The sequence below is a fragment of the Sycon ciliatum genome, chromosome 13 (genome assembly GCF_964019385.1).
Source record: "Sycon ciliatum chromosome 13, ocSycCili1.1, whole genome shotgun sequence".
NCBI classification, from domain to species: domain Eukaryota; kingdom Metazoa; phylum Porifera; class Calcarea; order Leucosolenida; family Sycettidae; genus Sycon; species Sycon ciliatum.
In genome coordinates this window covers 586,958-607,811 of record NC_088655.1, presented here as the reverse complement: position 1 = coordinate 607,811, position 20,854 = coordinate 586,958, and the positions used below count along the sequence as shown (strand labels likewise).

The 20,854-nt window shown below is 47.1% G+C and overlaps 1 protein-coding gene across 2 annotated transcripts in view; it reads left to right on the top strand.

Annotated features, from left to right (window-relative positions):
- The first annotated feature begins 3,030 nt into the window (after nucleotides 1–3,030).
- LOC135830067 (hemicentin-1-like) overlaps nucleotides 3,031–20,854 on the top strand; it is a 42,837-nt gene continuing 25,013 nt past the window's right edge. The window contains exons 1-9 of one of the 2 annotated variants that reach the window (XM_065342455.1): nucleotides 3,031–3,346; nucleotides 6,675–6,822; nucleotides 8,458–8,488; nucleotides 10,129–10,207; nucleotides 13,015–13,110; nucleotides 14,916–15,064; nucleotides 15,835–15,938; nucleotides 16,896–17,049; nucleotides 18,476–18,582. In XM_065342455.1, the coding sequence (XP_065198527.1) occupies nucleotides 6,760–6,822; nucleotides 8,458–8,488; nucleotides 10,129–10,207; nucleotides 13,015–13,110; nucleotides 14,916–15,064; nucleotides 15,835–15,938; nucleotides 16,896–17,049; nucleotides 18,476–18,582 (783 nt within the window). In that variant the 5' untranslated portion in view covers nucleotides 3,031–3,346; nucleotides 6,675–6,759. The remainder of the gene's footprint in view (nucleotides 3,347–6,674; nucleotides 6,823–8,457; nucleotides 8,489–10,128; nucleotides 10,208–13,014; nucleotides 13,111–14,915; nucleotides 15,065–15,834; nucleotides 15,939–16,895; nucleotides 17,050–18,475; nucleotides 18,583–20,854) is intronic. The other variant, XM_065342454.1, reaches the window with a different exon arrangement.

The window sequence follows — 20,854 nt, the reverse complement described above, 5'->3', positions numbered from 1 at the left end:
CGTACAGGAGGGAAGCGAGAAATGGCAACTAATCTAGCGAGATGTGGGCTTCCGACACTGCCAGAGTGTGCGACACCTCATTAGAAGCAGCACGTTGCCTAACACGAGAGCCATGCCAACAAGCAACGCAGGAACGCAGCAGAGCAAACGAAATCTTGCACGGAATGAAAGCCATGGCATGACTGTAAGGCATGGCTGTAAGGCATGGCTGTAAGGCATGGCTGTAAGGCATGGCTGTAAGGCATGGCTGTAAAACTACTACTAGTACTACCAGTCTAGTATAATAGTGCGTTTCAAAAGAGCAGATCTCTGGTTTCAAAAAACCGTTAGGCCAGCATCTATTATTCTATACCAAATAAAATCTGTGATCACTTTGTGCATAAAAGTTTCGAAATTGGGCGTCTGTTATCAAATCGCTTATAAATTTGTATGGTCCTCATGACGAAGGAGGACTCATAGCAGTAAGAATTGCGAGTCCTGGTTCCCTACATCACTACAAGCCATGTAAGAGTACTAGTACTGTAACATTATTACTAGACAATACCTCAAAGAACGTTATTGAAATTCCATGATTCTCCAGAATGATGAATAGAAGTATCCAAAGTTAACGCATATTTACAGGCAATCACTAATCGCAATCACTACGAGCGAAGTAGATCATTATTATACCATAGCGCAACTAAAAAGCAGCTAAAATTCGAAGACAAATACCTGGTACCATGTACCAGTACTGTTGCATTGTTGAAGTAAGACAATAAGACAGTGGTACATGAATGCCTGAATGTAACAGTTGTACTGATATTTCGGGGTGCTAGCAAGCTAGCTAGCTGGAACTGGATAATGGTTGAAGATGTCACTCCACATAATCATTCACCTTGTTCAGTAATCAGTCAAATACCGGGTAAACACACGCGGAAGATAGGATAACGACACCCATCGACACGTGTGGACATCCACGACTTGATCGAGATGATGAGAGGAGGTAACGCTAGATTTGCAAGATTAGAACTGTTTGCACCGAGATAGAGCGTGTGATCTTTTAAACATGTTCAAAGTGTTTAGACTGCAATCAGACGTTTTACAGACTATAGCTTCTTCTGGTCTTTGTGTTGACTTCTTCCTCTGCGGGTTAGACTTAGAGCTCCACATATACCGGTACTTGCAGAAAGTATCGCAGATCTCTATCCCAGCTCCAGGTCTGGCGAGACTGCGCACTTCCATTCATTACCGCTGTTATTATGTAGTGCAGACAACAACTGTACAAGAAACAACGGAGGGTACTGCGAAAGGGTAGTGTGGGACCGTAGACTGGTCCGTAGTCACCGCGTACCCTGGACCTCTTGTCTTTTGTGTGAGTTTTCATGTGCTCGTACATGACTAAGTCTTGTACTGTAGTTGTAGTACTACTACTAGTGGATCATTACGCTTACAACCGGTCATGCAGCACTACTACGTAGTACTAGTACGTTTTCTTAGAGGATATTATTGTCATGTTGTGTATTATGTAATCTGGTAATGCCATTGAGACATTGCTGATACAGCTGCATGAGTCAAGCTGTGCGGTAGGTAGCAGGGAGTCGTATAGAGGTCTATACGACTCCCTGGTAGGTAGACATGCCGGTACTGCCAGTACTGCCAGCAGTCTGAACGACGGACACTCTTCTTGCTATGCGGCATGCCTTGACAGACTGGTTTTAGACACATGGCCTGCCGCTGCTGTTGACAGTTTTCCAGGGAAGCGTGTCCTGAGACAAGTGCGAGCTAGCAGCATTACTGTCTGTAGCACTCTAGACTAGTCCATCCTCTAGTTCACGCCTTCTATTCACAATTCAACAATCAAATGGGAGGTTCAAAATTGATACCTGATAGGTTGACACTTGGCACACATGTAAGAAATGCGAAGTGTCAACAACAGGACTATGATTGTACAGACGGTCAGTGCAGTATCCAGGTACTAGTATCTGCCATGACCTACTGAGTCTGTATGCCCTAAACCAGGGAGTCGGGTTTTCACGACTCCCTGAAGGCTAAGCACTCCACACTCACAGACTGTACCAATGACTTGTCCATCCTATCCATGCTGTGTGAACATAGCCGTAACGTTATTATATCATTTATATGTACGATCCGTGCACAGCTTTTCTGCTAAGACTAGTAAGAGATTTTATACCATCATCCTGCTCACAATACTATGATGGTCTATCTGTGCGGACAGTCAGTGTTTCGTTCGTTTGTCAGGTAACTGGCAAGATCAGCACCACACAGGTATCGTGCCTACGCCAGGCCGGGATCACAGATGAAGATCACACTGATACGTATCTAAGATTGACTGAGTACTTGGTCAATGTAGGAAATAACAACCGAGTAAAAGACCGAGGCGAATCCGAGGTCTTTTACGAGGTTTTAATTTCCTATAGCTATACTGATCGAGCACGAAGTCAATATTAGGTTTATCACGACTAGCCAAAGCATGTGTTCAATCGCTAAAAAGGAGTAAAATATAAGCAGTCAATACAACCCTAGGGAGTGAAATGTGCAGGAATATTGCTTAGGTATGGCAAAAATCTATGGAAGTCAATGCTATTAGTATTACTACAGTACTACATGTACTAGAGTGATAATGATCTGATGACCGCTGCAGTCTGGAAACACTGACCATGCTGACTGTTCGCTTGCAAGGTGAAGCTAGTGAGACCTTCACTGCTGGCTTCAGTTGCTTGTCAGCATGCACATGATGCATGGTCAGCCAAATTTTGGTGTCACTTGCACTACCACAGTACCAGCGCTGCAGCATGACCGCGAACAGTAACCATGGTAACCTACCAGCGCTAGCTAGCATGCCACTAGCACTAGACTCGTGCACCGGTGCGGTGCTAGCCTATCATGCCCTATGTTGAAACTGTGCACTGCAGCACACCTACATGGCTGCATGTGATTTCATAGTAGGTCTAGTACTAGTAGGCTTGCACCCTCTCTTTGCAAGCTGCCACGCCATTTCAAGCAACTCGCACTGATAACACAGTTACTGTAACTGTTGATTCTGTTCTCGCGCTATCGCTGTGACATGTGCCACGGTTTGCTAATGTTGGTCGAATATTGCTTGAGCAAGTAGAGGTGTCGACGACTATTATCGAGTTTGATGCTCCTCATTGGAAATATTTCCATCAGCAACTAACTTGGCGGAGCGTGAGTCCTGATTCAGGAATTGCGGCTCTCAGGAGCTCTGCGGCTTGACCGTTACGGTGGGCGGTGAGGCAGAACATTAGTTTTGTCATGGTTTAGCGTTAGCAGCTAGTGTTTGATACCGGTGCGGAAATATTCGAGGAAGGGGACGGCAGGACAGCAGGTAAGATACTACAGAGCCCGGCATAATGTTTTCGATGCACTCCACTCTGTGGTGTCACTGGTTGTCAGTAGTTAGGCCTTGCTAGGTGAGACGTAGTCATTGGTTAGAGGTGATGCCATACCAGCCACGAGTCCTAACCATTCCTGCAATGAATTGTTCGAAGATGAACGTGTTTCAAAGTTGGTATTCGCAAGGATCAGTATAGTTCTCCCCCACCTCAGACACTCCTGAAAAAGTTTGAAGCCGTCACCTATAAATAAAAAAACGTGTCCCAGGACCCTGCTCTCAGTAGTGAAGATGGATGATTCATTGTCGTAAGGACAGGCCTACCCACTGGGCCAGTAGCATGGGTACTGTAGTCTCTGTAATTCCAATGCTCGCCCCATGGACAATAGTGTAGCTCTGATGCTGGCAACGTAGACCATAGTAGGGATCTCAGCGCGTGCAATTCACAGGCTGTTCGCGCAACATTGCGTCATCGAGTTTTGAGTGCAGCTCCCGGACACAGCTACAAAATGATGACGGTTGATTTTAGGCACTAGTAGAAAAAGTTACGATCGACACTAGCGGAATCGTCATCTTCATCGTCGTTTGAACACATGGTAATTCCCGCCAAGGCAAAAGACAGCATGGCCAAGGCGATATCGCCCAGGTCGATTTTCCTATAATTTGCCATGCGGCAAGAACCCACTTCAGAGAAGATTCAGTTAAAAATTCAGACGTTTTCTCCGGTTAGATTGTCCTAACTTCGATTCTCAGTGCATCAGCCATCGCGAACATCGCCGCCATTATCATTCAGAGAGAAGACATCGCTCTCAGCAGAGGAGGTGTTCACGCTGCGTCCAAGAGTGAAATATTGTGCTCTTTGACACTCCAGAGTTCCTCTGAGAGAGTGTCTAGGAGATAGGTAGCTTGAAGATTGCCATGGAATGTGCTTTCCTGGACGCAACATTCAGCCATTTCTACTGTCTTTTTCAACTTGATTTATTTCGAAAAATGTTCTTTTTACGGTTCCTGCATTGGACGCGTTTGGGATCGAAAATCTCACCTGCACAAACTGGCTGCGCAGTTCACGCGTTGACATCCCTTACCATAGTGTGCAAGGTTGGTACTCACCATATCACATGTTTACACCAAGGGACAGGACGTCAGGCTTCAGTTGAATGCATCAGGCTTCAGTTGAATGTAGAACGTTCTAGATTTTTTCTACGGGTGCCCATGGGTTCCAGTCTGGTTAGAATTGAAAAGCAAAAGGGTGGTGAAACCTAGTGCACTCAGCCGACCTGAGGTCTCGGCTTCATAATGAATTAGATGCAGCAGTATCTGGAATGAAAAAGTGAAGTATTGCATGAGTGTGTGTGGTCCAGGTGCCTGTGGTCAATAGGGAAAAAGGCATAGAGAGCATAAAGTGAATTGCAGGTCTGGAGCAGGTCTGGAGCAGGTCTGGAGCAGGTCTGGAGCCAGGTACAGTACAGTACAGGGGCATAGTAGCCCGTCCGGCCGGACCACTTTTTCGCCCGACCACGGCCAAAAATGCCCAGAATGCAGGATTTTGCACCCTAATTTCAAAATGCTCACAGGGTGAACCCTGGACCCCCTCCTGCCGGACCCCCTCCTGCTGGACCCCCTCCTGCTGGACCCCCTCCTGCTGGACCCCTCCTGCCAGACCCCCTCCTGCCGGACCACCTCCTGCAGAACCCCCTCCTGCCGGGCCACCTCCTGCCAGACCCCCTTCTGCTGGACCCCCTCCTGCCGGACCCCCTCCTGCCAGACCCCTCCTGCTGGACCCCTCCTGCTGGACCCCCTCCAGCCGGACCCCCTCCTGCTGCACCCCCTCCTGCCGGACCCCCTCCTGCTGGACCCCCTCCTGCCGGACCCCCTCCTGCCGGACCCCCTCCTGCTGGACCCCCTCCTGCCGGACTCCCTCCAACGGCGATGCTACGCGCAAGTTGTACCAGTGCCGCAAACCCTGAAAATGATGTGAATTTCTCTCCCGCCCGACTGCCTTTAGTAGTCACACTCGAGACAGGGCTGGTTTCTGCAGTCTAGTGTTTATTGTATTGATGCACCGGGCCTGTTCTGAGTCTGTTCTGAGCCTGTTCTGAGCCTGTTCTGAGCGTGTTCTGGGGTCAGCAAATCAAGACACTAATCATGATTGCACGTAGCACGGGATCTTAGGTTTCAAAGCATTCCACTTTGCGGTCCTAGGCCACATCAGTCCAGGTTATAGTCTGGTATTGTCAGTGCAGAGTACTGGATGCTGTGATGTGAGCAGTTCATTGGGAATGTTCATGGGCTAGTCACATTTACTGTGCGACCTGTCACTTTGACTATTCGGATCAAACTACGAAGCCACGAGATTCGAGACAGGGCTCTATTCCGGACAGGGGCTCTATTCCAGACCGGGCACTATTCGTGCGAGTACGGTAGACATTCCTTTTTTCACCTGTCATGAAGAAAGACATGGCTGTCAGTGACGATTCTGAAAACTGAGCACATGGCCAATCTATTTATGACGTTGGCACATTGTCATTTGCCACAATCAGGCTGGCAATGTTTAACCAGTATGTCGTTATCAAGTGGCAAAGTGTGATTGCGGTGTGACATGGATATTACCACACCAGCAATGTAAGGCAATTATAGTACATCACACGTTATGATGAATGTGGAGTCCATATTAGGACTACACCACGTCAATGTGTGGGGTAGCCTCCTGCTTGGTCAGGGGCAGCACCCCCCCCCCCCCCCCCACACACACAAACCCAAGTTTGTAAAAGCACTAAAAGCTGAAGTAAAGGACGTCATGGGCATGTATACTGGTAAATAGATGACAGCACCAATTGAGAATGAGCCGGCATGACATCTCGGAGTTTCCTTTCGTGCAGTGTACTGTAGGATAGCAGCTTCAGATTTCTTCTGCAGACTACTTACCCTAGACCAAAGCTTATTTCACTTTACTTATTCAGACTGCTTAGCCTAGATCTAAGATTCGAATGGCATGGTGGATTTTCAGGGTTAACACCAGCACTTTTCAGTGAAGTATGGTTCGTACATTGTTGCTGCATGCCGATCAAGGGAGTCAGCTTTGTGTCCTGTACGAATGAAAAGTTCCAGTATTTGCAGGTCTAGAGTTGCACAGTGCCAGAAGCACTCTACAATGCCATTTAGGTGAAGGTGTGGCATTGTTTGGAGTCTGGAAAGAAGGTGTGGCGTTGTTTGGAGTCTGGAAAACGCATCTCTTGGGAGTGTCTGGAGAGCACTCACATGCCTTTTCTTATAGCTGATGTTTTCTGTCAATTTGTTCTTCCTGTATTTGTCTTATCCACAGTGATCAGCCCGGCTACAGTGCAGCAGTCTACATTAGCGTACAGCAGTGTACAGCAGTGTAGAGCGGTTCTCAACAGCATGCGCAGATGATGGCAGTGGCAAGACTCTCAGCACGATTGCAACTGGGTGCTACCCTGTACATCGGTTTGGTAAGCCGGACATGTACTGACAGTACTGACAGTTCTACAGCTTTTTGATAGTTCCACTTGATCTGAACCCTGCCAATGGCAATATTAGTGCATGGCCTCAAATATGCATGACATGGCTGTCTTTGCAGCACCGTGAATAGTTTGGATGCTCAGCATGTATTCCAGCACTCCATGGCTGATGTGGATGCTCAGCATGTATTCTAGCACTCCATGGCTGATGTGGATGCTCAGCATGTATTCTAGCACTCCATGGCTGATGTGCATGCTCAGCATGTATTCTAGCACTCCATGGCTGATGTGCATGCTCAGCATGTATTCTAGCACTCCATGGCTGATGTGCATGCTCAGCATGTATTCTAGCACTCCATGGCTGATGTGCATGCTCAGCATGTATTCTAGCACTCCATGGCGGATGTGCATGCTCTCCAGGGAGTCATAGCATACTGGGAGATGACGCGAGGTACTACACAAACCATGTGCATTTCGATTTGCGTTTCGACCCCGGATTTGAATTTTCTACGTGATTCATAGCCTATTTGACTCGCGATCACAACTGTGGTCTTGAGCTGCTGTCCCAAAAAATGGCCAAGAAAAGCGATGTCATATGTGAGCATGATTGTATTAATTGGTCCTGCACCAAGGGCGATTGCAACGGGCAGCCCAGGAGAGAAACCGGTATGATTTAGCGTTACAGTTGCCCGTGTTGTCTACGTATATGCTACGAATCCCTAGTGCTCAGTATATACCTCAGAACTCCCGGGACAGTGTGGGTACTCGCGTATCTATTCCGGCATTACATGGCTCAATATATACAGGGTTCTAGACAGGTAAAAATAGTATGGGGGGAAAAGGCATCGGAAACAGTTACCCGCAACCATTTTTTCCATTTCCCCAAAGGGTGCACCACTTTTCCACAGGGGGGGGGGGCTCAATCAGAGTAGCGGAGGCACTGCCCCCCCCCCCCCCCTACCCACCTTTGTCTGGAGCCCTGTTGTACCCCAGCAACCCAGGGCCAGTGTGGGTACTCCCGTATCTATTCCAGCATCACATGGCCAGTGTGGCTGCTAAATACTGTCTATTCCAGCACCACATGGCCAGTTTGACTGCTAAATACTGTCTATTCCAGCACCACATGGCCAGTTTGACTGCTAAATACTGTCTATTCCAGCACCACATGGCCAGTGTGGCTGCTGCTATATAGTACTGTTGTTTTCATTGCTTCACTCAGCCAGCCTTCAGCCAGCCTTCAGACTAATGAACAGGCAACACTGGGTAGTTTTGTTGCCCTCAGTATCATCATGTGCCGAGAACAGGGAGGAGGGGGGGGGGGGGGGTCACCCCTTCGGGCTGAGATAATGGTCTTAGTTTCAAGATGCCAGCGTTATTCTTCTCATCCTGTGGCTGTTCATTCACATGGTACAGATTTTCACAGGGTATCCAGTGTTACATGCAAACCCACACACACAATAATATTCCCAAACCCTAGCACCTAGCCCGGTGCCTTGTTACATTTGATGACTTTCATGCCAGGATAATCTTCAGTGCCCGTTGTTACTGTCCACCAGCACTTGTATAAAAGTGGCTGACGTGAAATCTTCCATGTGTTCTCAATTTCTTATTGTTTTGCTGTTGCAGGCAATACTGGTACCCTGGGCCAGCTCGCAGAGTAAGCTACATAATCATACTACCACTGTCTGTGTCTTAATCATACTACCACTGTCTGTGTTAATCATGCTACCACTGTCTGTGTCTTAATCATACTACCACTGTCTGTGTTAATCATACTACCACTGTCTGTGTTAATCATACTACCACTGTCTGTGTTAATCATACTACCACTGTCTGTGTTAATCATGCTACCACTGTCTGTGTTAATCATACTACCACTGTCTGTGTTAATCATACTACCACTGTCTGTGTTAATCATGCTACCACTGTCTGTGTTAATCATACTACCACTGTCTGTGTTAATCATACTACCACTGTCTGTCTTAATCATGCTACCACTGTCTGTGTTAATCATACTACCACTGTCTGTGTTAATCATACTACCACTGTCTGTGTTAATCATACTACCACTGTCTGTGTTAATCATACTACCACTGTCTGTGTTAATCATACTACCACTGTCTGTGTTAATCATACTACCACTGTCTGTGTTAATCATACTACCACTGTCTGTGTTAATCATGCTACCACTGTCTGTGTTAATCATACTACCACTGTCTGTGTTAATCATACTACCACTGTCTGTCTTAATCATGCTACCACTGTCTGTGTTAATCATACTACCACTGTCTGTGTTAATCATACTACCACTGTCTGTGTTAATCATACTACCACTGTCTGTGTTAATCATACTACCACTGTCTGTGTTAATCATACTACCACTGTCTGTGTTAATCATGCTACCACTGTCTGTGTTAATCATACTACCACTGTCTGTGTTAATCATACTACCACTGTCTGTGTTAATCATACTACCACTGTCTGTGTTAATCATACTACCACTGTCTGTGTTAATCATACTACCACTGTCTGTGTCTTAATCATACTACCACTGTCTGTGTTAATCATACTACCACTGTCTGTGTTAATCATACTACCACTGTCTGTCTTAATCATACTACCACTGTCTGTGTTAATCATACTACCACTGTCTGTGTTAATCATACTACCACTGTCTGTGTTAATCATGCTACCACTGTCTGTGTCTTAATCATGCTACTGCTGCTGCCTGTGCTGCATAATCTGAATATGCTGAAGAATGCTGTCAATGTGCAGAGTTCATGAGACATACTGTTGCATGGGAGCTGTAGGGTATGGAGAGAGGGAAACTGAAGCATCGACACCAGACCTTCTTGTACCAACGTATATATATACAGGTAGCTGGCGTGACACATGGATGACACACACACACATGGATGGCACACACACACACACACACACGCGTGGATGGCACACACACACATGGATGGCACACACACACATGGATGGCACACACACACACATGGATGGCACACACACACACATGCCCTGTATTATGCTTAAAGGGGGTATCTACTCTATACTGCCCATGTGTCATAGAGGACTGGTTATAATGCTGATTTTTGATTCTGCAGGGAACTGGGTACTGGGAACTGGGTAGATTGGTTGAATCTAGTACATGTTATGAATGTATTTGTATACCCTGAGTGTGTGGTGCAATGTGCTGTGGTGCTGTGGTGCTGTGGTGTTGTGGTGCTGTGGTGTTCGACTGTTTATTGTTTATTGTTTATTGTTTATTGTTTATTGTTTATTGTTTAGCACCACCTACAATAACTGTAACTACACAACCTCGGAGCCAGGATGCCAGGCTGGATCAGCTCAGGCCAATAGTATTTTCGTAAGTCGAAACTCATCTCTACTCGTATGTACTCGTATGTACTCATAATTATGCCTTGCATGCGGCTTGCATAGGGGCTTGCATAGGGGCTTGCATAGGGGCTTGCATAGGGGCTTGTATAGGGGCTTGTATAGGGGCTTGCATAGGGGCTTGCATAGGGGCTTGTATAGGGGCTTGTATAGGGGCTTGCATAGGGGCTTGCATAGGGGCTTGCATAGGGGCTTGTATAGGGGCTTGCATAGGGGCTTGCATAGGGGCTTGCATAGGGGCTTGCATAGGGGCTTGCATAGGGGCTTGCATAGGGGCTTGCATAGGGGCTTGTATAGGGGCTTGCATAGGGGCTTGCATAGGGGCTTGCATAGGGGCTTGCCACGAGCCTGGATAGGACTTGCATAGGGCTTGCATAGTCAGGGCTCACCACGACCATACAAAATTCAAAAAGCGTCGACCACCATTTTGAAAAATGGCGATTGCCGCACAGGCCAGCGTTGGTGCAGGCATAGCGGCTACGCACCCGAGTTCGTGCTGATCAATGTACAGCGATGTACAGTAGAGTTGTAAAATACATGTTCCGACTCCCTGGTCTAGTCTATACAGCGAAGGGCCAGTGCCGAAGAGAATCTTTTATTTTATTTTATTTTTTACAAAGACCACTTAAATGCCAAACATGAGATGCAGCTAGGGGAAGCACACACAACCTGAATCGTTGCAGTGGTGGTTAGGTTCTTGTTTGATGCCGGGAAAGACACGAGCAGAAGTCATCCTTTCTCGAAGCCATCTTGGTCATTTTTCTCAATCCGCTACTGGATGCCGACCAAGATATAATGTCCGTGAGATACTGGTGAACTGGAGTCCTGGCATCTACACGATTCTGCCGCTCCTAGCTAACCAATGTTGTCAGTAGAACTCAGCGTTTCCTGATCACGGCTCGGCACACTCTTTTCTGATTGACCTTGCGGCTTTCACCCTGCGAGTGCGGAGTTTCCTGGCCACAAATGAATTCCCTAGTCATGACCATGATGACAAGTGACTGGTATGATCCCCGACTGGCCTGAGTCCTTAGTTTGAGTCAACACGAAGGTAAACTCTTCACTTGGAACGCCTGCTGTCTCCTCGGTCCTTTCTTGTTTCACCTGTAGATATGCGCACGGCTGCCAGGTTTTGTTGGTGCGTGCGGGAACGCGTGGCCGACCTTGATGTCTTAAAAAAAGTACTTCAGCGGTTCTACTTGGCCGATTCTCACCGTCGATTGCTCATTTTCAAGGTCTTGGAATTCTCTATCGGTTTACCGTCTCCGATTTTTATATTTTGTCTTCCTTCGAGTTTGAGTGATTTCACCATCCGATCTCAGCCAACCGAAGGCCAAATCGAAAAATTCGAAACGGTATCCCTCGAAAGACACACCTTCTGAACACGAATCCACAATGGCCTAATGTCTAAAACCAACGAGCACAGCCAAGTTCAGCTCAGAAAACACCCCACAATTGCAAGAAACAGCCCGTTTTGCCGTGCGCTGATTGGTCAGATCCAAATGACCGTTATTGACGCTTTGTACGGTCGTGGTGAGCCCTGACAGTACTTGACTGCTTGAACAGATTCGAGACAGTAAACCTTGTGGAAATGTGTTATCATTTGTCAGTGGTTCATACCCGTCTGGTTGGAAGAAGTTGTTATTCACGAGGCTATTGTCCACAAGGTTGCAGGCGCGTGCTCGGCGATGGGCACGGGGGGGGGGGGGGGGGGGCACGTGCACCCCCCAAAAATTTTCAATCTGGGTAATTGCAATTGTAATGTATGCAAATATGCTCTAAAATTCAAGAAAGGTTGCAAACAAATTGCAGAAAATTGCCGGGGGGGGGGGGGCTCCCCTCGGCTCCCATGCACCCCCCTAGTTGGGGGGCCGAGCACGCCCCTGGACCGTTGTACTTCATAACGGTGACTTCAGTACATTCTGATCCACTGGAATACCGCTACGCACAGGATATAGCCATGTCACATCAGAATAATGTCTCCACTTGCATATTGTTGCTGCTCGACTCTTGTGGATCCCTTCTTTAGGCATTCTGTAGGCATGCTAGCTTGATCTGTACATTCTGTCACTGAACTCTGTGCACACAGCCAACTCACAGAACTACTGACCTGGCATAATGCCCTGCCCCCCGTCCTCTCCCTGTCTGTGAGTCATACTAACATTCACTGCAAGAACTCAATTCCCATATCCCTGCTGTGAACATCCACCCCGGTTACACTCTCTGTTCACCCACCACACACGCACGCACGCACACACACACACACACACACACACACACACACACACGCACACACACGCACACGCACGCATGCACGCACACGCACACACACACACACACACACACACACGCACACACACACGCACACACACACGCATGCACGCACACACACACACACACACACACACACACACACACGCAAACACACACACACCAAACACCTTATCAACACACCATGCTGATGTATCCAGTCCAAATAGGGATTCATTGGCCAGAAAAAGCCACTTCAAACAGCTGTGTGGTGTAGACCAGGCTAAAATCAGTGGCGGTTAATTCATCAGCTTTGCAAGCTGTTGAATGGTGTAATCCCAGGACAAATTGCTATGTCTCACATAGCTTCTTGTTGTTCGCTTCAGCGATGGACATGATATGAGCGTGTGTTTGTGTGTGTTTTTGTGTGTGTTTTTGTGGGTGTTTTTGTGGGTGTTTGTGTGTGTGTTTTTGTGGGTGTTTTGTGCGTGCACGCATGTACTCGTATGTGTGTTCATATGTTGACAGTATGTCAGTACGAGGTGGTAATGGTGACCTTACATTCACCTGGCGATTCAATGGCACAACCATTGTACAGACATCATCACCATACAACAATGATGGGTAAGGCTATGCTTGCTCTTCTGTCAGTTTCGACATACCTCCTATTTACAAGCGGAACAATTTTATGCGTTTCCTAGGAAAGAATATTTTTATTCTCTCAACTGTTGCAAGTACAGCGATTGCCTAAGGCATTGGAGTAGGTATTATCAAGAGTCCACAAACCCAAGAGTGGTCTGGCTGCTGTAGGCCCACTGCGCGGCGGAATTCCAACATTACGTTATGTCGCTGAGGCACAGCTGTACAAAACTCCGCATTCCGCGGTGCTTGGAACAAGGGAGCAGTACAAGCGCAACGAACGTGTACGTCATTTTTGAAGTAATGTAGGAAGTCCGCCGTGCGGATCCTCATGTACAGAGTTGCACACTCTTGGGGTTATGGACTCTTGGTATAATCCTAATGTCTGACTTTAGTCCATGATAATAATATAGTGGCTAATAGCTTACGTGAGTTTTAACGGAAAACATTTACTATGTGTATTGCTTTGTCACACAAAATTCAATTTTTGGGTGTAAGGAACAATCGGTTTGTGGCCAAAATTTCGCTGTGATAACTGAACACCCCACAATGGAGTGGTGTGGGGGGGGAGGGGCGCTTCAGAGTAGGGGAGGTGGGGGAGGGGCGCTGCAGAGTAGGGGAGGTGGGGGAGGGGCGCTGCAGAGTAGGGGAGGTGATGGCGCCCCCCCCCCCCCCCCCCCACCTCTATCTGAAGGTTTACAGTAGAGACAGTATAGGTAGAAGCAAGGTGAAGTGCAAGAGTGCACACCACACTGTTGTCTTGCTACTTGCTCTTCAGAAGATTGGATTGGGTTGTAGCAGGAAACATTGAGTAGGCGAGCAGATTGTAGAAAAATGTTTCCGCTGAGATTTGTCTGTTATGAGGCACTGTAGTTCTGACTAATCCTTACCTGCATTAAGTACCCTGCTCTGTTGACATGGTAACACTCTATGCTGTACAGAGCAACGGCAGTCCTTTCCAACCAGACATCAGTAAAATCTACGTTCAATGTGTGCCCAGCAAGATGTACTCACTTTCATGTACTGTTACGTACTTGAAGAAGACAGTAGGTGGTCATGAAGGACAAAGGACGTCAGTTTAATTCAATGACATGTAATTTGATCGTTGAGGGTGGTAGCATTCATATGGATGCGCAAAACTCAGCCTCCTGATGAGTCTCACGTGAACCGTGATTTTATTTATATATATATTTTTATATTAACTGGTTTGAGGGAAAGAGACAAACGGGAAAGGTCTGAAGAAAAAATTGACTGTCACCACTAGGACTCGAACCAGGGACCCTCGCTTGTAGCCAGCGATGCTCTAACCACTGAGCTATGGTGTAGTCGTCATCCCAGCAGAGGCCTTTCAACATTTTCTTCAGACTTCGTAACTCACACTTCCTGTGAATCTACACAGGCGGGTGGGACGCAGCCCTCACTGTAACCCACACATTTCACGTACAAACTAGCACGCGGGGAGCCCCAAGTCATAAAATATTAACTGGTTTGAGGGAAAGAGACAAACGGGAAAGGTCTGAAGAAAAAATTTTATGTGAAAAGAATTCGGGTGGACACACCCATTCCCATAGCGCTGCACATCACATCCGAACCAGTTCCGTTATTTTTACAACGTTTCGGCACTTGGCCATCGTCAGGTAATAACAATGAATGATTATATTTTTTATGTACATACAATGTATGTGCATGTATGTGCGTGCACGCGTATGTGCCTGCTTGTGTATGTGCTGTGTGTGTGTGTGTGTGTGTGTGTGTGTGTGTGTATATGTCTGTGTATTGACTACTTCCAGTAACGTGATAACAGACACATTCACCGTTGACCCAAGAACAGTGACCGGTGGATACTCATCCTTTCTCGGAACGTATACCTGCCAGGTTGAGGATTCTGGATTCCCAGCAGCAACTGTCACGTCAACTCCTGCAGCACTGAATCCCGTCTGTAAGGAAAACCTCTGTGTGTATATATGTGTGTGTGTGTGTGTATGTGTGTGCGTGCGTGTGTATGTGTGTGCACGTGTGAGTGTGTGTGCGTGTATGTTTGTGCACATGTGAGTGTGTATACATAGGTTTTGTCATAGTCTCCTGCAATTCTACTGAGCTGCTCAACGAAGACTGACCATGTGTGATTTTGCAACGACATTGTTTCCCCATGCCTCTCCCTGAGTCTGTCTTCAATCAGTAGCATCGTAAACATTCATCCGTATCTATTCTTGCTCCTATTTTGCTGTTTGGCTATCTACTGTTTGGCTATCTACTGTTTGGCTATCTACTGTTTGGCTATCTACTGTTTGGCTATCTACTGTTTGGCTATCTACTGTTTATCTATCTACTGTTTGGCTATCTACTGTTTGGCTATCTACTGTTTATCTATCTACTGTTGGATGTCATGGGTTTGCTAACTGTACGTTTGGTCGTAGGTCCTTCTCATGTGGAGAGCTGCACTCTGGATTAATATGTTTCTGGCTCTACGTAGTCAAGTGGTTTGCTTCACTGTCCGAAGAGTGCTCATTACCCATATGGGGGGGGGGGGGGGTATGTTTCTGCCTTTCTTTCCGTTTATCTTGATATGTTTCTGGTTTTCTTTCTGTTTATCTATCTACCCATCTTACTCGTTACGTATGCCGGTCTGTGTTTGTGTGTGTGTGTGTTTGTTTGTGTGCGTGTGTGCGTGCGTGTCTGTGTGTGTGTTCCATTGTGCATAATGAACAGATGTACCATACTTTACATCAGCACCACAGGACAGAAGTGGTAACTTGACGTCATCCGTAACGTTTGTTTGTGTTGCTGATGCAAAACCAGCGCCAGTCTACAAGGTGATGACCTCATCCTCTTTATGCCTAGTCTGAATGCTGGACTCACTAGATCTTTGCAGTGCACCTGGATACTGTGCGAACAAGTACTTTGCAGTGCACCTGAATACTGTGCGAATAAGTACTTTGCAGTGCACCTGAATACTGTGCGAATAAGTACTTTGCAGTGCACCTGAATACTGTGCGAATAAGTACTTTGCAGTGCACCTGAATACTGTGCGAATAAGTACTTTGCAGTGCACCTGAATACTGTGCGAATAAGTACTTTGCAGTGCACCTGAATAAAGATTTAGCAAGTCAGTATTCCTATTACATTGTATGCATATCTCTCCATGACCCATGTTGCAAGGGTTTGGTCTCTCCATGACCCATGTTGCAAGGGTTTGGTCTCTCCATGACCCATGTTGCAAGGGTTTGGTCTCTCCATGACCCATGTTGCAAGGGTTTGGTCTCTCCATGACCCATGTTGCAAGGGTTTGGTCTCTCCATGATCCATGTTGCAAGGGTTTGGTTGCAGCTGCATATCTCTCCATGACCCATGTTGCAAGGGTTGGTCTCTCCATGACCCATGTTGCAAGGGTTTGGTCTCTCCATGACCCATGTTGCAAGGGTTTGGTCTCTCCATGACCCATGTTGCAAGGGTTTGGTCTCTCCATGACCCATGTTGCAAGGGTTTGGTCTCTCCATGACCCATGTTGCAAGGGTTTGGTCTCTCTATGACCCATGTTGCAAGGGTTTGGTCTCTCCATGACCCATGTTGCAAGGGTTTGCTTGCAGCTGGCACATGTAAACAGAGCCCCATACTTCACATTTCTGGTTTGTTGGCTTATCCACATCTGAGAGCTGAGGAGTCTACAGAAAACCCAAATCCGATGCTCTCTCTTTTTTTCTTTTTTTTATCGATTCTAAATCCTCTCCTCTCCTGTCTTCTCATGACTGATTGTGTTGATTATTGTGCAGTGGAAAAAGAACGGCGATCTCTTACTAGCAGAGACTCAAACACAGTTGACAGTACAGCTGACTAATGCATCGCAGGATGGTACAAACTACACTTGTGAGGCCAGCAATAGTCTGTCATTCATATCCGCTACAGCACGCCTGACTGTCATCAGCCGTAAGTTATGGATATCTACTAGCTCTCAAACTTGCAGGTAGACAGTGCAGAGACATAATAATCTATGTGCAGTGCATATATTATTATTATGCCTTTACTTATCCCAGCATACCTGTGTGTATGGTGTTGAAGGCTGAACAAGTTTTCCTCAGCAACTGCATTTCAAGCAAAGACTATCCGCAGACAATGATTCTTCTACTTGTATAAAGAACATCTATTTCCCCAGCATCAATCACAGTGTGAACACTGGGTGTTTCCCCAGCATCAATCACAGTGTGAACACTGGGTGTTCCCCCAGCATCAATCACAGTGTGAACACTGGGTGTTTCCCCAGCATCAATCACAGTGTGAACACTGGGTGTTTCCCCAGCATCAATCACAGTGTGAACACTGGGTATTTCCCCAGCCTCAATCACAGTGTGAACACTGGGTGTTTCCCCAGCCTCAATCACAGTGTGAACACTGGGTGTTTTCCCAGCATCAATCACAGTGTGAACACTGGGTATTTCCCCAGCATCAATCACAGTGTGAACACTGGGTATTTCCCCAGCATCAATCACAGTGTGAACACTGGGTGTTTCCCCAGCATCAATCACAGTGTGAACACTGGGTGTTTCCCCAGCATCAATCACAGTGTGAACACTGGGTGTTTCCCCAGCATCAATCACAGTGTGAACACTGGGTGTTTCCCCAGCATCAATCACAGTGTGAACACTGGGTGTTTCCCCAGCATCAATCACAGTGTGAACACTGCGTATTTCCCCAGCATCAATCACAGTGTGAACACTGGGTGTTTCCCCAGCATCAATCACAGTGTGAACACTGGGTATTTCCCCAGCCTCAATCACAGTGTGAACACTGGGTGTTTCCCCAGCATCAATCACAGTGTGAACACTGGGTATTTCCCCAGCATCAATCACAGTGTGAACACTGGGTATTTCCCCAGCATCAATCACAGTGTGAACACTGGGTGTTTCCCCAGCATCAATCACAGTGTGAACACTGGGTGTTTCCCCAGCATCAATCACAGTGTGAACACTGGGTGTTTCCCCAGCATCAATCACAGTGTGAACACTGGGTGTTTCCCCAGCATCAATCACAGTGTGAACACTGGGTGTTTCCCCAGCATCAATCACAGTGTGAACACTGGGTGTTTGCCACTGGTCACATAAAATGTAGATGCTCTTGAAGACATTTGTGTTTTGTGTTTGTGCTTGTGTGTGTGCTTGTGTGTGTGTGTGTGTGTGTGTGTGTGTGTGTGTGTGTATATATGTGTGCGTGCGTGCGTGTGTGTGGGTGGGCGGGCGCGGGTGTGGGCGCTTTTGGATGTGAGTGTGGTTCGAGGTATGTGGAAGTGCACGTGCATGTGGATGTGTGGATGTGCATGTGTGTTCGTTGCTTCTGTGCATATGTATATGTTGTGTAGGTTTCCCGTATTTCATCACCACCCTACCCTACAACGCCTCAGTGAACTATGGCTTACAGCACACGATGAGATGCCTGGCAGCTGGTACTCCCGGTGTCACATATCAGGTACATACTATAGCCATGGTATCATTGTGTGCTACAGTGCATTTCTAAAATATAGACGCGTGATTTCAAAAAAACATTAAACCAGCATCTATACCACATAAAATCTGTGAGCACTTTGAGCATAACAATTTCGAAATTGGGTGTTTCCTATCCGATCGCTTAAAAATCTATATGAGAGCAATTGCGGGAAGGACCTGAGCAATATTCCGAAAAAATGCTCAAAAATTTCCAGCCAAATTTGAAATATTTCAAAAATACCATATGTCTATATTTTTGAAATGGACTGTAGTGTGCGTGTGTGTGGCGGGGGGGGGGGGGGTGCGTGATGACTACCATACAATAGAGGGGTGAAGGAACCACGCTCTCCATTTTAAAACAACTCTCTCCTCATACTCACGATGCTTAGAATCCTCGTGTTGTTTGTAGAGAGTGCTGAGAGCTTTGAAGCTATAGAAATGGGCATCAGCCAGGATTAGGCATCTACCAGGAATGGGCATCTCGGAAAAACCCTTACTTAAAACAACCTCCTTCCCACAGCTGCATAACCCCGGACACTCACATTCAATCTAGCACCCTCACGATGACGTTTGCTGTCCGAAAGAGAAATCGCTCGTCAGCCGTCAGGCGAAATTACTGGTCAGTCGGCGACACGCATTTTTCACAAAAATTTGCTTTTCACCTGCGGTGAGAGTATGCGTGTACTCGAGTCTCATCCTGAGCAATTTTTTTCTCCTTTTTTTCAGCTCCAGTATAGCTGTATTTTTCATTGCAAAGCCGTCCTCGATTGTTGTGTTCGTTGTTCAAACGAAGTGGACATTCAATCATGATGGCAGAGGACATAGGAGCCTGATTGGAGTTTCTCGTGGCATAGGACGGCCACACAGAGACACTTTGGGATTTTCTGAATATAAAATACCGTACGCACGATGCTGAGAACAATTTGTGCGATATCAAATTGTTTGTGATCTACCACATCGAGCAGAACGGGATCCAAACCACAAGCTTACCGACGGTTAGGCTGCCGACCTGACTGGACAAATGATCCCTGGCTTCACCAGACGCCAGAAGTCGGACACCATGACCTTTGCCGAGACGTCCATCTCCAAAAAGAACTCCATCTTCGTCGTGAAAAGGCTTGAAATACTTAATATTCAACCGAGATTCGCGGTCTCACCCTTTCTCAGATCGAATCATTTTTTGTTGTAGCAGTTGCAGGGCAGATCCCCGCCACTACTTCAACAGAAGATGGCTCCAAAGCATGCCTGGAACAAGCCATATCGAGGTTGCAAGCCACCCCTCTCAGCAAAAAATCGAAGAAATTCGAAATTTCAACGGTGGAAGATATACTATGAAGAGAATTTCAAAAAGTTTGTTTCGCAGAGCGATCGCTCAACCTACGTCATTCAAACTTTGCAGGATGATTCAGACGTACATGCTAGGCATGGAACCACAGAAGATGATATCATAGCTGACACACAGAGTTACACACACAGCAGATTCGTGTGCACAGATACTAAATTAGTGGACGTCGTCATCTTCTTCCCGCTGATCTCAAATGTACTATGACGTGCTATTTCGCCTGACGGAGACGTGTGAGTGCTGTCTCCATGCCAACTGCTCAACAAACCATTGTCAGCTCCTTCACCAGGAGATGGCGAACCTCATTGTATTGGTGGATGGGAAATCCCTCATGACTGCAACACAGCTGGTGCTCCACCGAAACCTCCTGTCTGCATAATACAGGACTTAGGCGTGAACTGCAGCGACCATGCATACCGTAAATCAACGGCGTCCGGAAAATCCCTCCTCGATAAACTAAACCAATGCTTCGTAATGGGCAAAGCAGCTAGCCACCACGAGGCACCCTTTTCCAATAACTGGAGAATCTACCTCCTCTCGCGATCCTCCAGCCTGTCAGTGACTGCCTTCGCCGCAGACACAGCTTCACATCTCTTCAGTGCATGAGTCTGGGCCTTCCACTCCGCCAGGGCATTCACCATTAACGCCACAGGAGACACTGAGAGAGGAGCGGAGGTAGCATTGCCACCATTCTCGGACACTCCACGCCTGAGATTAGGAGAGATGGCAGGTCGAGAGGGCACATGTACTGTCTCCAAGTAGCTACCGACTCAAAGTGGGGTGGGGAGGGGGGGGGGTACCTATACCTACTGAGTCGAGGGGGGCTCCCATGGTTGGAGAATCGTTCAGTCCTTTAGAAGGTGGCGCCTATGGAGAATCGCGTGACTATGGAGACATGCGGGCCCTATGGAGG